Below are 12,100 nucleotides of genomic sequence, written 5' to 3'. Positions count from 1 at the left end.
CGATTCTAGCGGGAAACGCGTCTATATTATAGTAGTGGCAACTTAGAGTTCGTTGATGATGGCGTGAAAAGAGTGAAGGTGGCGGTCTGGAACGCCCCAATTTACTGCTATTAAATCTGGGTGTCTGAATAGCGAGACCTGGGCTTTGGCGACTTGAGGAGCGGGATTTCTTTTCCATCATTTTCTTTACCCGTAATGCTTAGAAGTCGACAATGCTGGACCTTACCTAGCACACCACACCTTGTAGCCTGCCGCATGTAGTGCGAAGCCTACTTTTAAACCACGTTTCCTTTAACTTGCTTCTTTTTGTGGATGTTGATATCTCTCCACATCCAGACACAACCCCAAGCAACAGCCAGGAAGCAGACACTGGTAGCCAGCATGTATCGCTGCGAGGCAGAGTAAGCGTCTGCGATACCAGCCCGGATAGCTGTGCCCTCCTCGTATCCAAGCTGCACCTCGATTCTCCCATAAATGGAGTCAATAGGGGCATCGGATGGTAGACGCTTTGCCAGCTCATTCTTGAAAGTGCCGGTCCAAATGGCGCCAGAGATAGTAGAGCCAATGGCAGAGCCAATACTAGCAAAGAGGTCGAGAATGGCGATGACAACAGCAACATGCTGATGATCCGAGGGAGCCATCATCGCCATTTCGCCGGCAACAACGATGGGACCACCTGCGAAAGCAACAAAGATCTGGGTCATGATAACGTATCCAATCTTCTCGTTAGCCTGACGGAACTTGAGCATCAGGCCAACCCCAAGAAGCATCAGAGGGATGCCGTATATGGTGGCAACCCACTTGAAGCGTCCTGTGAAGCGCATGAGAACACCGAGGATAATAGACGCGAAGCAGGAGCCGATTCGGTAAATATTGTTGATCCACGTCGTCTGATCAAAGCCCATGTCCCACACAACCAAAAGCATCGAGGTGAAGTAGCTGCCCCAGATGGCTGAGTTGGCGAAGACAAAGGTAAACATCAGACCTCCAAAGAAGACTGTGCGGTCCATGAGAAGCTTGTACGGAATAAAAGTGACTGGAGCGAAAAACTTCTCCCAGATAATGAAGCCGATGAGAAGAAGCGCGCCGAAGATGAGGAAGCAGATGATGATCGGTGCGCGCCACTGCTGCGGCTGGTAAGAGTAGAGGGAGAATGGCAAGAGAAACAAGGCCCATCCGCCAGCAAGAAGCAGAAGACCAACAATATCGATCTCAACGAGATAGTTGTAGACGGAGCGCGCGGTAATTTTGGTGTTGCTTGGTTCCAACACGCCCTGCCTCCTGGCCTTGCGCTGATTCCAAAGAAAAACGAAGCACAGCGGGAGCACAATGATAGGCATAACGATAGCCCAAAGACCAAATCCCCAACGCCATCCAGCGTCTTTGTAAATGCGTTTGCCGATGAATCCGCTGATGGGCGTGGTGATGATGTATGGAGATGTGGCAAAGGCCAACATCAGAGCTCGGTTTTTTAGCGACGAAGTATCGGCGATGAAGACTGTGACGCAGTAGCTAACACCTTGAGATCTACACGATAGTTTCTTATTAGTTTGCGATCTGCTTCCATGTCTTCTTTCGTCATGCATCGAGCGTCAACTTACCCAACCGCGGAAAATACGAGAGCCGCAGCGTACGTCTCGATGGTCCTGGCACAGGCGGTCATGATGTATCCCAGACACCAGATCAGGAGCATCAGCGCCAGACCCTGAGGTCTTCCCCAAGTATCCAGGATCTTGGCCAGCGGTAGTTTGGTCAGACCGCCGATGATGGAAGAAAGGATATTGACGGCAGCACTAGTAGAGTGCTTGCCGAAGGAGCTGGTCACAAAGGGATTAAGTGTTCGTGTGACGACTTCGGCTGTGGCAGTGGCAAAGTAGTAGAGCCAGATTCTGTGTCTGATTAGCACCTTTTTATGCTTTCTAAGAGCTCTAGGAGTGGCAATGGACGAAATACTCACAAGCCATAGGCGGTGACGAGATCCCATTTGGTCCAGACCTCGGCCGCAGCCTCGATCTTTCTTACACCAGCCTGCTTGGCGGTGCCAAAGTCCTCCTCGCTCGATCGTTCGGTAGCGATGCCCTTTTCATCAACACCACCGGGCTCCAGCGCCGCGGCCGCAATCTCCGGCTCTGCAGCCGTGGACTTCTTCGGGAAGAAACCCATCGTCCCAGGCGTATTATATGTGTACAACAGCCAAGAAAGTGGTGAAGGACTGATCGAAAGTTTGAATGCGCCGAGAGACGACTCTAAAGAATCAAGGGGTGCGGAAAACTAGCCAAGCCCTTTGAAAATCGGGTAGTTGGCGATCAGCGCTGAAAAAGACGAACAACGCAGCAAGCAAATGCGAACTTTGGGGGAGGGGGCACGGCCGGCTTTAAAACCTGCGCAGGGCCCAAGGCCGAAAGAAAAAAAGCTGATCGTTTTTTTCTCAGTGAGCTTGCCAAGATCAGTGTATGCATAATGTGTATAGAGTGGCAACGGGCGGAGACAAGTGCGGGAGCCATGCAGGCAACAAGGCTCTGAACGAATTAATGAACTGGGTGCGGTTTCAGCTCCATAAGCCAATGCAGCGAGCCATGTCGCTCTTTCTACAGGGCAGAGGCAGGAGAGGGATCCTAATCGTTTAGTTCGGAGCAAATAGGAAGCTTGAAGCAGGAAAAGAGCCCTGCAGCCTCGCTACTGGGGGGCACGGGATCAGCTGAGGTGTGCTACACTGCGACTTGTACAGCAGCAGGCCGTGGAGAAAATGCCTCGTGTATTTCATTTTCATTTTCGATAGTACCACTTGAGTTCAAGCGGCCTGCGTGCTTGGTGTGGTGGAGTCGAAACAGAAAAAAGTAGCTCGGGGTTCGTTGCAGGAAACGGAGGTGGTTGCCGAGGCCAGGGCATCTTATCTGATGATCAGATAATTTTTTTTATCAGATCATGACCACTGCGAGCGCTCTCAGTAAGCCACAAACCTCCACTCACACCAACATTCTGGGCTAAAAGACGCTCAACGCTACTTGGTTTCTTATTTTAATTTAAAATGAGTAAACGACTAGCCTAAAAAAGGCTGCTGCCGCAGAACTGATCAGTTCCGAACGCAGTCGTAGACCGCGCCAACCATCTCGGACGTTGCGCCCAACTCCGCGAACCCGGGAAGTAGAGCCCCAGTCAACAGCCCTGCGGCGAGACTCAGCTTCCTCGTGGAGCGGCGTCGGGGGGCTCTAGTTCCAGACCCTTTTGGCTCGGCGCCTCTGCCCACTCAAGGGCTGAAATCTCAACAAGGGTCTTTGGATGTACCGCGGGTTGCCAGTGGACAACGGGCGCTCGACTAACGCAACGTTTAGACTCCGTCGGTGATTCTGGTCTGATAGCTGAGAATGATGGCTTCTGTCGCCGCAAGTCAGTGCACGATGGCCGTGGTACTTAAAACGGCGCGCCCCTGACAATGCAAGCCGAAAATGTGGCCGCCGGTCTAACTCCTGCTTCGTTTCACGTGCAATTCAGACAATTGCTGGCCGACAAAACATACCCAGTCGAAAGCTTCTCGATCCGTCACTAGCTCAACATTCGAAGAATTCTTTCCTGCTACTCAATCACAATGAAGGTCGCCACAATCGCCCTCGTTGCTTCTAGCACCTGGTCCGTCGCCGCCCAAAACCGCGCCGACTTCCTGCCCGAGTGCTCCCTCAAGTGCCTCGACGACGCCACCCAAAAGGTAACAAACTGCGCCCTCGACGACGCCGTGTGCTGGTGCGTCCAGAAAAACTACGAGGACATTTACAACCAGGGAGTTGCCTGCGTCCTCGACGCTTGCGGATCCGACAAGGCCATCAGTAAGCCAACTGCCCCAAGCGGAGCTCTTCTTTCTCTTCTCTTCACACCGTTTCGCTAACAGTTTCTTCAAGAGCAAGTACTTCCTGGTGCTGCTAAATTCTGCGCTGCGGCCACTGCTTCGGCCAAGGCGGCGACCAGCACACCTGCTCCTACCGCGTCAGCGCAGTCCTCGAGCGTGGCCGGAAACAACACGGCGTCCATCACGAGCTCTGCGGCTTCATCGATGGCTTCTACAAGCTCTACTGCCAAGCCCACGACGGCATCGCCAGGCGCCGCCGCAACAGCTGGTCCGATTGCCGGCGCGGCGGTACTGCTAGCCGGTGTCTTGGCCGTTCTGTAGAGCCAGATCCTATTTGATACGGACTCGGTACGGGGGTTTAACTGGGGATGTTTGGGGTTGTCTACTCTGGCTTTTAATGTCTTTCACATGGCTGGGGCCAGCTTGGCGAATGTGACGAGTTCGAATCTCGGCATAGTACATTGCAAGAGCCGATCTCCGGCTAGATACCTCAACAGAAAATGGGATCTAGTCAATGAAAATAATTCTTGAGTTGATAAACGAAAAGAGCAATTTCCTCTCCATAGCGTGACTTCAACCCGCACAATAAGCTCGCGATTCCCGTGTAAGTCGCATGGGTGATCGTACTTGAGCATCGCAGTGTAGCCCACCCAGTATCATCAAGTGGAAGAATACCGCGGGAACATTAGTGCGAAGCGCTCATAGTCATCCCTAGAGACAGCTAAACGCGAAAATATGTTGCAATCCTAGCAGTAGAACGCTCAGTCTGCAATAGAAGCTTACCCACTGGGGTCTGGAAGGCAAGAACCGTGAATGCCTTCCTCAGGGCAGGCCCGTTTTTCACCAGTCCGCAAAATATATCCCGCGAGGTATTTCAATGCAAAGTGCACTACGAGGGGAATGGCCACGGAAGCATGCTTATTACATCTGTTTCTAGGGCGTGCAGCTCTCTGTTTTGGGAGCATGTCGCTGCACCTGGTGGAGGCCACAGGGAGCTGTGGAATAGGGCTGCGAGGCCGTGGCCCACCCTGCTCCAAGGACGAGGATGCCGAATGGTTCTTCTCGCTGGTACGGCCTTTCATAAATTATAAACGCCCGCTATGCCGAAGCAAATCCGTCCTTGGCGCTGTCCTTCATCGGAGCGTGACCAGGTCTAGGAAAACTGCGTTTGTCGTGACACGTCTTAACAGTCTTGGAGGATGTTTATCTGCTATCTGGGTGCATCTTGAGGTCGTTCGATCAGGATGCATCTTTTCCTGAAGAATGTTTTATCTTTTCGCGCTCGACCTCGTTCCATGTGGAAGCTGTCGTCCCGTCGATGAGGAGCCCGAAAGTGGGTGGACTTCTTCCAACGCGTGATGCCAGTCCGGCCCATGAGGAGTGGCACACGTGACTCTTCACCGCAGAACCGGCCACATCTTGCCAGCATGTAAATCCGCCGGCCCTGCGCCAAATGCCAGCCAAAATCGTACTGGCCGCTGAGGTCCGCCCAACGACCTGCTTTCCAGCGGCATCTCGTCCCGCGACCGTCGCCCCACCACAGGGAAAAAAGTGACTGTACGTAAATCAGCCTCACGGGGATCTTGCCCTTACGGCGTCGAGTGCAGACCATCACCAAAGGAAAAAAAAAGTCCGTACGAGATCCCTCGGTACCTGCTTGCGCGCAACGAGGGGGGAGGCCTATATTCGCCTTCCACTCCCCCTTCAGCGAGAGACCCCATCACGCCCGCTAGAGAAACCTACGATACACAAACGTTGAGACGGGGGCGCGCACCGCCGAGCGCGCGTTTCTGCCTGTCATGTCCGAAGATGATGTAGATATGCTGGCCGCTGACGGCCAGGGCCCCGGCAAGGTCGACCGCGATCGTCGCGCGCCGCGCTTCAGCTGGACGCCGGCATACGAGGCGACATTTTTCCGGAGCCTCTGCGAGAGCGTTCAGTTGGGCCTGCGCGAGAACAGCAGCTTCAAGGCGGAGGCTTGGGAGCGCGCTGCCCAGGCGCTCCAGGAAAGCCACGGCGCATCCCCGACCAAGAACCACCTCATCAACAAGAGCGATAATGCGCGAAAGCGCTTTAGGCTGTGGAGGGGTTTGCGAGAGGATCCAGACTTTGTGTATAATTCCAAGGCCAGGACAGTGACGGCGACGGAGGAGGCATGGCGGGCACACATAGAGGTATGTTGACCGCAGCTCACCGTACCGCAGCTCACAGTTTTTGTCGCACTTTTACTGATGCTTTTCTTTTCCTTCCGCAGCGAGAACCTTTGTCGCGGGCACTTAGAGGGCGGCCGTTCGATCACGAAGACTATATGGAGACTCTGTACCCGGATGTTATCGGCTCCGGAGGCGCTCCCAAGAGAATCATGAAGCCAAAGCGACGAGATGGTCAACCCGGTGATGATTCTGAGCTGGGTGGGGCGAACACGTCTCTTTTGTCGGTTGATCAGGCTGTGACCGGCCAGCAGTCGGGTCTCGAGAGCCCGAGCACGCAGCCCGCACTAAACGCAAGCTCCGGTCCGCCGAGCATCACAACGCCGCCGACGGCTCTCACCTCGGCCACCACGCAGGGGAGTGCCCTGACGCCTCCAGAAGACACGGCGGTTGTGAACAAGAAGCGAAGCCTCGCAAGCATAGACTTGGAATGCTCGCTGTCAGCCTCCAACACGCCGTCGCGGCCTGATGCGTCCCAGACCGGGTCGCCCGAGAAGCGCATCCGTTTTTCTGCCTCCGAGGACGGAGCACCTCCTGCTCCAGCAGCATCTGCCAGCTTGTTGTCAGCGCCACGAACGATGAGGCACAGCGACTCTGGTTCGCTGGACAGCGATGGTGGCAACCCTGGTGGTGTGCAGGACCTGTCGTGCGCGGGGGCGCCGTCGACGGCGGCGGCGAGCGGTTCCGCCCCGTGGCGGGAGCAGGCTGTCGATCTGTTTTACAGGGACTTTTCTGCAGAAGAGCTGGACCTGCAGGTCAAAGTTCCGCAGGAGCTGCTTAGCAATGAGCATACGGCCATGGTATTCTGCAAAATGCCCTGCCAGGTCAGAGAGCATTGGGTCCGAAGCCTTCGTGGCGCTTTGCGCTAATGCATAGGTGGCGCTCTCTCGGCCACGCTCCATTGTGTATTTGTATTATCGATATAAAGGTTCTTTTTTTCGTCATTTTTCTGTTTTTTTCCTATAATGCAGCATATGAACAGGAGAGGGGGGGAGTACTGCGTATTCTGGGTAATACTTTGGCCGGGATTTTGTTTGTTTTTCGTCTGGATTTCATTGGCGCTTTTGTCGGATGACCATTTTATGCTGCACCATATGTGCTTGTGGAAGAAGCATGACACCTTTTCGGGTCGACGTCGTTTCAAGAATGGAAGGGGGATGAAATGACAGATGTAATCTGTTAATCGGTATATACAGTAATTCTTTCACCGTGGGGGCTTGGTCTTATCTATAGCGTCTATTGCGTATTGCGGAGTTGTCGTCAGAACCAAGACATGCATTACACGTAATCAATTTCCTTTGAATCTGTATTCTGTCAACCGTGAAATCAGGTTTTGTTGGTCGACCGTTGAACTAAAATCGAACATGGTGGTGAACCCTGGTACGCACGGCGCGCTAGCAGCTTCTCGTTCTCCCAAACATCGTCATGCATCATAAAAATCCTGCCAGCGATTACAGGGCAGAACAAAAACACATGCACGTGCCATTCCGCTAAACTTTGCTTTACTTCTTCCGCAAAAAAAAAGGCATTAGCGCCAACACCGACAAAAACGGCTAATAACCTCGACGAGAAACTGCAGATTCAAGGCATGATGTGGTGTGGTCGCGGAGCAGGGGCATGGGGCGATCGTTACGTCATGACCTGCAAGCTTTCCCCCCAGCTCAGCTGTCCCTCGACCGTTTACCTTGCACAGTTGTCTTAAAACGTCCAAATCTGCTGTCCGTTCCTGATTTCCCGATATTTCTGCTCCTTCCTCATCCAAATTTACGTTTTACCTAATCACTGCACGTTACGTCGAACCCTTCCACCTTCCAGGCACCCACCTCCATCCATCTCTCGCCCAGCAGCTAGAGACAACAACAAACTGCGCGAATTCCTTTTCCCTGCGCCGCCACGCTTCACAAACCATCAACAGTAAGTTGCGTGATGCCGCGAATTCGACGATCCATTCCATTGAAACCTTTGCTAATCTTTTCGCCAGTGTCGTACGCCAACGCTGCTGCCAAGGGCCCCAAGCAGTCCCCCTCTGAGGTAAATACACCAATGCCCTTTTTTCCCACTCGGCCGTCATCGCCCTCGTCGCTAACCTCTCACCTCGCGGTTTTCCCAACAGGCTGCCGCCCCTCAACAACCTGAGATTATCCCCAATGAGTCCGCCTCGACCTCGTCCCTGATTGACGTCGACATGCCTAGCGTGCACACGGTGCCGTCCGACTTTATGGAGCAGGACGTGCAGACGGAGACGCAGGCGAACCGCATCGACCGTGAGGAGACGGCCCGGGCCGCCAAGGCCAAGGCCGAGCGCGCCCGCAAGGAGGCCGCTGCCAAGGCGAAGAAGGCCGACTCGTGGCTTACCAGGCAGGTGTCGCAGCTCTCCGACGGCGCCGCCGAGGGTATCGCCGCCGCCAACCTCGCCACATTTGTCGGCGTCGGCGGCTACCTCGGCTACAAGGCCTGGAAGCTGTACGAGAAGGGCAACCTCGACGGCAAGGCCGTCGGTCTGGGCGTCGGCATCCTCGCTGCCGTTGGCGCCGCGCAGGCGGTCGTGGGAAGCTATCTCTACCGCGGAAAGAAGAACTAGAGGACTTTGCCAACGGATATGGTGGCGGCTGTGAAGAGATGGGCCAACGGGTGGAAGACGAAGGTGGAATCCAACTAATGCAGCAGGTTATTAAAGTCCTGCTTTCTGTAGCTTGCTTGAAGCAAGTTTGTATTATTCGCAGTCAATAGTAATGATTCATGTTTCCTCTCAATTACACCCTACTATTGGCAGTGCATAGTGTTTCATCATTGTTTCGATTTTTTTTCTTTTCTAAAATGGAACTGTGTAGATGTGGAGTTGTTTGTACAAAGTAATACATCCCACCTCGTGCCTTTTTCCGAATCTGTCTATATGCCATCATAAGCCGTCTTGTTTTGCTTTTCGTACAGAGCCCATCAGCTATAGATGAGCGATAAAGGTAGTACAAGGAATCGCTGCCGGACCTGAGTCCCAAGCATCGTATCCTGAAAGTGGAAGTGATATCGCCATTTCCAATGGTTGTCTTATTTCGTCCTTTAGGCCTCTTTGGCTTTGGGAGTAGCTTTGTTGGCGTCCGTGGCATCCTCCCACTTGGGGCCGTGCGAAGCAACCGTAGGAGAGGTCCTGTCAATACTGGCCTCGGGAATGCCAGCGGCCGCGTCATCGCCGTCTCGGGTCGTCTCGGGTCCGGCCAGCTTCTCTGACGTTTGCTCAAGAATGGCGACGGACGCAGGGCTAGGCTTGGGTTCAGCGGGCTTGGGTTCAGCGGGCTTGGGTTCAGCGGGCTTGGGTTCAGCGGGCTTGGGTTCGGTGGACTTCTTGCTCTTCTGCTCGGGAGCAGCTGGTGTATCGGCGGCCTTGGACTCCGCGCGGGGCGTCTGTCTGTCAGCGGCCTTGTCGTCGGCCTTGTCGTCCTCGTGAGGAGTCTGCACTTCGGCAACTTTGTGGTCGTCGCGGGAAATCTGCGTCTCGGAGGGCTGCTCGAGGTCGCCGGGAAAGTCCTCTGCGTCGTCGGCCTCGGCTAGCTCTGCGCCATAGATCTCGGGATACTTGCGGAAGCACTCTTGCATGCCCCTGTAGATGTCATGGTCAGTAGACCTTCTCGGCGCGCGATGCGGTGTTCAGCTGGACATACTGGAATTTGTCAATGCACTCCATGCCCTTGGGTTCCTCGTTGGAGTACACAAAGCAGCTGAATGCAGTCTTGAACTCCTCTCCGCAGGGGCCGTCGGCCATTCCTCCCAGGCAGGGGCAGTCCCAGTTGATTTCGCCCGTCTCTGGGTTGAACGCGCCCTGCTGATCGGCCTCCTCCTCGAGGGCGGCCGGCGAGCCCACAGCCGTCGTGGTTTCGGCGGCCGTCTCTTCCTTGCTGGCCTGCTTGTCCGACGTGGCCTCGGCGGCCTTTTGGGCCTTGGCGGTAGCCTGTGATTTTCTCTCCTCGACTATGGATTCGACGGTTGGGAGCTGTGTCGACTCGACGGTCTCGGGGAAGGCAGATGGCGCAGTAGAGAACTTTTTGGCTATATCGATTCTGTCAGCAGGCGCCTTAAAACGGCAACAGGGAGGCAGTCGCCGCATCGATGATGCAATGCATCCATACCAGGAATTGCCTCTTCAGCAAAGACGGAGCTGGTGCTATAGTAGTAGACGGCGCCACCGGCCAGAGCCCATCGCACAGCAGAGCCCTTCCATGACCTCGATTTATCGGCAGGCGAAGTCGACGCAAATCGGCGCGGAGCGGATCGGAGGGCTTGAGCTCGCAGGCTCGCGACGGCCGGTCGCGAGGCGGATCGCAGTACTGAGCGGTACATTTTCGCAGGATATTAATGAGGAAGAATTAAACGAAAAGGAAATAGAAGCCGCCCCGAGATGAATTGGAGCCACAGCCAGCGTAACAAAGGAATGGCAAGAGATTATCGCGGAGGGAACGTATGGAGATCCGAGGGGGTTAGCGAGAGAAAAAAGATGTCGGGCGCAATTGGGGTTAGATTGGTCAGCGCCAGAAAGTCCGCCACGAGCACCTGTAGTGCTCCGCCGTACGGCGGCCAGCAGGGCCTGAAGGCCGAGTCCAAGCTTGCAGAGCACCAGAGGTAGCAGCAACAGCTCTCAAACGGCGCCAGGCCCGAAGATTAACCACTGTTTGCGTGGCGTCTGCTGAGAGAACAGAGCTAGGACTAATGCAAGTCAAACGCCTGCAAAAGGAACAAGAAAGAGACGGCAGTTGAGAAAGTTCAATCTTGCACCTGAGGGGAACGTGGATAAACCCGCATCGCACAAGAGTAAAAAAGGGTGTGGCTTTGCCTCTCTGTCCTGCACTACAATACCTAGCTGCTGTCGTCTTGTCTTGCGGCGACGGGAAGAACAAACAGAAATATCATGGCTTCCTCGGAGGTGTTTGAGTGGCATCCGGCGAGGTATCTTCAAACCAGTGAGCCGGTAGATGACTTTGCTTTGCTTGTGCTCAATCAGCCGTTGAAGAACGGCATCAACTTGCGAAAATTATGGAAAAACTGTGAGTGTAGTAGATCTCAATCCAACGAATTTCATCTGAGCTGTCTTGCATAAATGCAACGCAGCGCAGCCCTGCTTTGGCTTGCGCTCACATGACATCAATACAGCTTCGGTGAGGGTGGCCGCCGACGGCGGTGCCAACCGCTTATATGAGCTTTCTTCCTTCCAAGGCAAATTTGTAGGATTTTTTCCTTCCTTCTCCGCCCGTGGACACAGAAGCGTGCGCACTCTAACATGAAACGCAGTCCAACCTCCAAGCCATCATCGGCGACCTGGACTCGTTGACGCCTACCGTCCGGGACTTTTACTCGTCACAGCCTCAGCCTGCGCAGGTCATCCACGACCGTGACCAGGAGAGCAGCGACTTCGGCAAGGCCATCAAATGGATCCGCGACTCGTACAAGATGGACATCATCGCCCTCGGCGGCATCGGCGGCCGCGTCGACCAGGGCATCAGCCAGCTGCACCACCTGTACCTCTTTCAGTCCGGCGCGGGCTACGACGAGGGCCGCATCTTCCTGCTGTCCGGGTCCAGCCTGACGTTCCTGCTCAAGGCGGGCCAGCACCACATCCACGTCCGCGAGGAGGGCGAGGCGGACGTCTTTGCCAAGGCCGTCGGCATCATCCCCCTGCGCGAGCCGAGCCGCATCACCACAAAGGGCCTCGAGTGGGACGTCACCGACTGGCTGAGCCAGATTGGCGGTAAGCTCAGCACGAGCAACTACATCCTGCCTACTACCAGGTGCATCGAGATTGAAACGACAAAAGATGTGCTCTTTACCGTGTCCCTCCGAAATGTTGATAATGAGGACGATGGTTGAAGACAGACTCAAGAGACCACCGCTATAATGAATAAATAATCATATGGACAGGATATATATAAAGGATTAACGCGCTGTCCGCGAGTTGTGAATATGCCATGCTTTCTTTTGCTGAATAAAGACCTTTTGACGCCACGCTCCATGTTCCCAAGTCAATGCTTTCCGCCTGTAGCCAGCTTGCCCGCCCTCTGTGTCA

At 54.6% G+C, this 12,100-nt stretch overlaps 7 protein-coding genes across 7 annotated transcripts; 4 read left to right on the top strand and 3 right to left on the bottom strand.

The window, feature by feature from the left end:
* Positions 1-275: 275 nt before the first annotated feature.
* On the bottom strand, positions 276-2,163 carry LMH87_007091 (uncharacterized protein; the record flags this gene model as incomplete). Its single annotated transcript, XM_056192124.1, has 3 exons — positions 276-1,527; positions 1,602-1,889; positions 1,958-2,163. The coding sequence occupies 3 exons, from the start codon at positions 2,161-2,163 to the stop codon at positions 276-278; spliced, it is 1,746 nt and encodes a 581-aa protein (XP_056060374.1).
* A 1,423-nt stretch (positions 2,164-3,586) lies between these two features.
* On the top strand, positions 3,587-4,162 carry LMH87_007090 (uncharacterized protein; the record flags this gene model as incomplete). The annotated part of the gene is made up of 2 exons (XM_056192122.1): positions 3,587-3,821; positions 3,894-4,162. 2 exons carry the CDS (start codon positions 3,587-3,589, stop codon positions 4,160-4,162), a joined length of 504 nt encoding a protein of 167 aa, XP_056060373.1.
* Positions 4,163-5,051: 889 nt separating this feature from the next.
* Positions 5,052-5,453, bottom strand: LMH87_007089 (uncharacterized protein; the record flags this gene model as incomplete). The annotated part of the gene is made up of 2 exons (XM_056192121.1): positions 5,052-5,396; positions 5,451-5,453. 2 exons carry the CDS (start codon positions 5,451-5,453, stop codon positions 5,052-5,054), a joined length of 348 nt encoding a protein of 115 aa, XP_056060372.1.
* Positions 5,454-5,640: 187 nt separating this feature from the next.
* LMH87_007088 (uncharacterized protein) lies at positions 5,641-6,920 on the top strand (the record flags this gene model as incomplete). The annotated part of the gene is made up of 2 exons (XM_056192120.1): positions 5,641-6,015; positions 6,096-6,920. 2 exons carry the CDS (start codon positions 5,641-5,643, stop codon positions 6,918-6,920), a joined length of 1,200 nt encoding a protein of 399 aa, XP_056060371.1.
* A 495-nt stretch (positions 6,921-7,415) lies between these two features.
* LMH87_007087 (uncharacterized protein) lies at positions 7,416-8,632 on the top strand (the record flags this gene model as incomplete). The annotated part of the gene is made up of 4 exons (XM_056192119.1): positions 7,416-7,431; positions 7,867-7,965; positions 8,033-8,082; positions 8,165-8,632. The coding sequence occupies 4 exons, from the start codon at positions 7,416-7,418 to the stop codon at positions 8,630-8,632; spliced, it is 633 nt and encodes a 210-aa protein (XP_056060370.1).
* A 476-nt stretch (positions 8,633-9,108) lies between these two features.
* LMH87_007086 (uncharacterized protein) lies at positions 9,109-10,383 on the bottom strand (the record flags this gene model as incomplete). Its single annotated transcript, XM_056192118.1, has 3 exons — positions 9,109-9,646; positions 9,708-10,092; positions 10,173-10,383. 3 exons carry the CDS (start codon positions 10,381-10,383, stop codon positions 9,109-9,111), a joined length of 1,134 nt encoding a protein of 377 aa, XP_056060369.1.
* Positions 10,384-10,948: 565 nt separating this feature from the next.
* On the top strand, positions 10,949-11,904 carry LMH87_007085 (uncharacterized protein; the record flags this gene model as incomplete). Its single annotated transcript, XM_056192117.1, has 3 exons — positions 10,949-11,084; positions 11,191-11,261; positions 11,329-11,904. 3 exons carry the CDS (start codon positions 10,949-10,951, stop codon positions 11,902-11,904), a joined length of 783 nt encoding a protein of 260 aa, XP_056060368.1.
* Between the last annotated feature and the right edge of the window lie 196 nt (positions 11,905-12,100).

This window comes from Akanthomyces muscarius, chromosome 1, assembly GCF_028009165.1.
Source record: "Akanthomyces muscarius strain Ve6 chromosome 1, whole genome shotgun sequence".
NCBI lineage: Eukaryota > Fungi > Ascomycota > Sordariomycetes > Hypocreales > Cordycipitaceae > Akanthomyces > Akanthomyces muscarius.
This window is presented reverse-complemented; position numbering and strand designations above follow the sequence as displayed.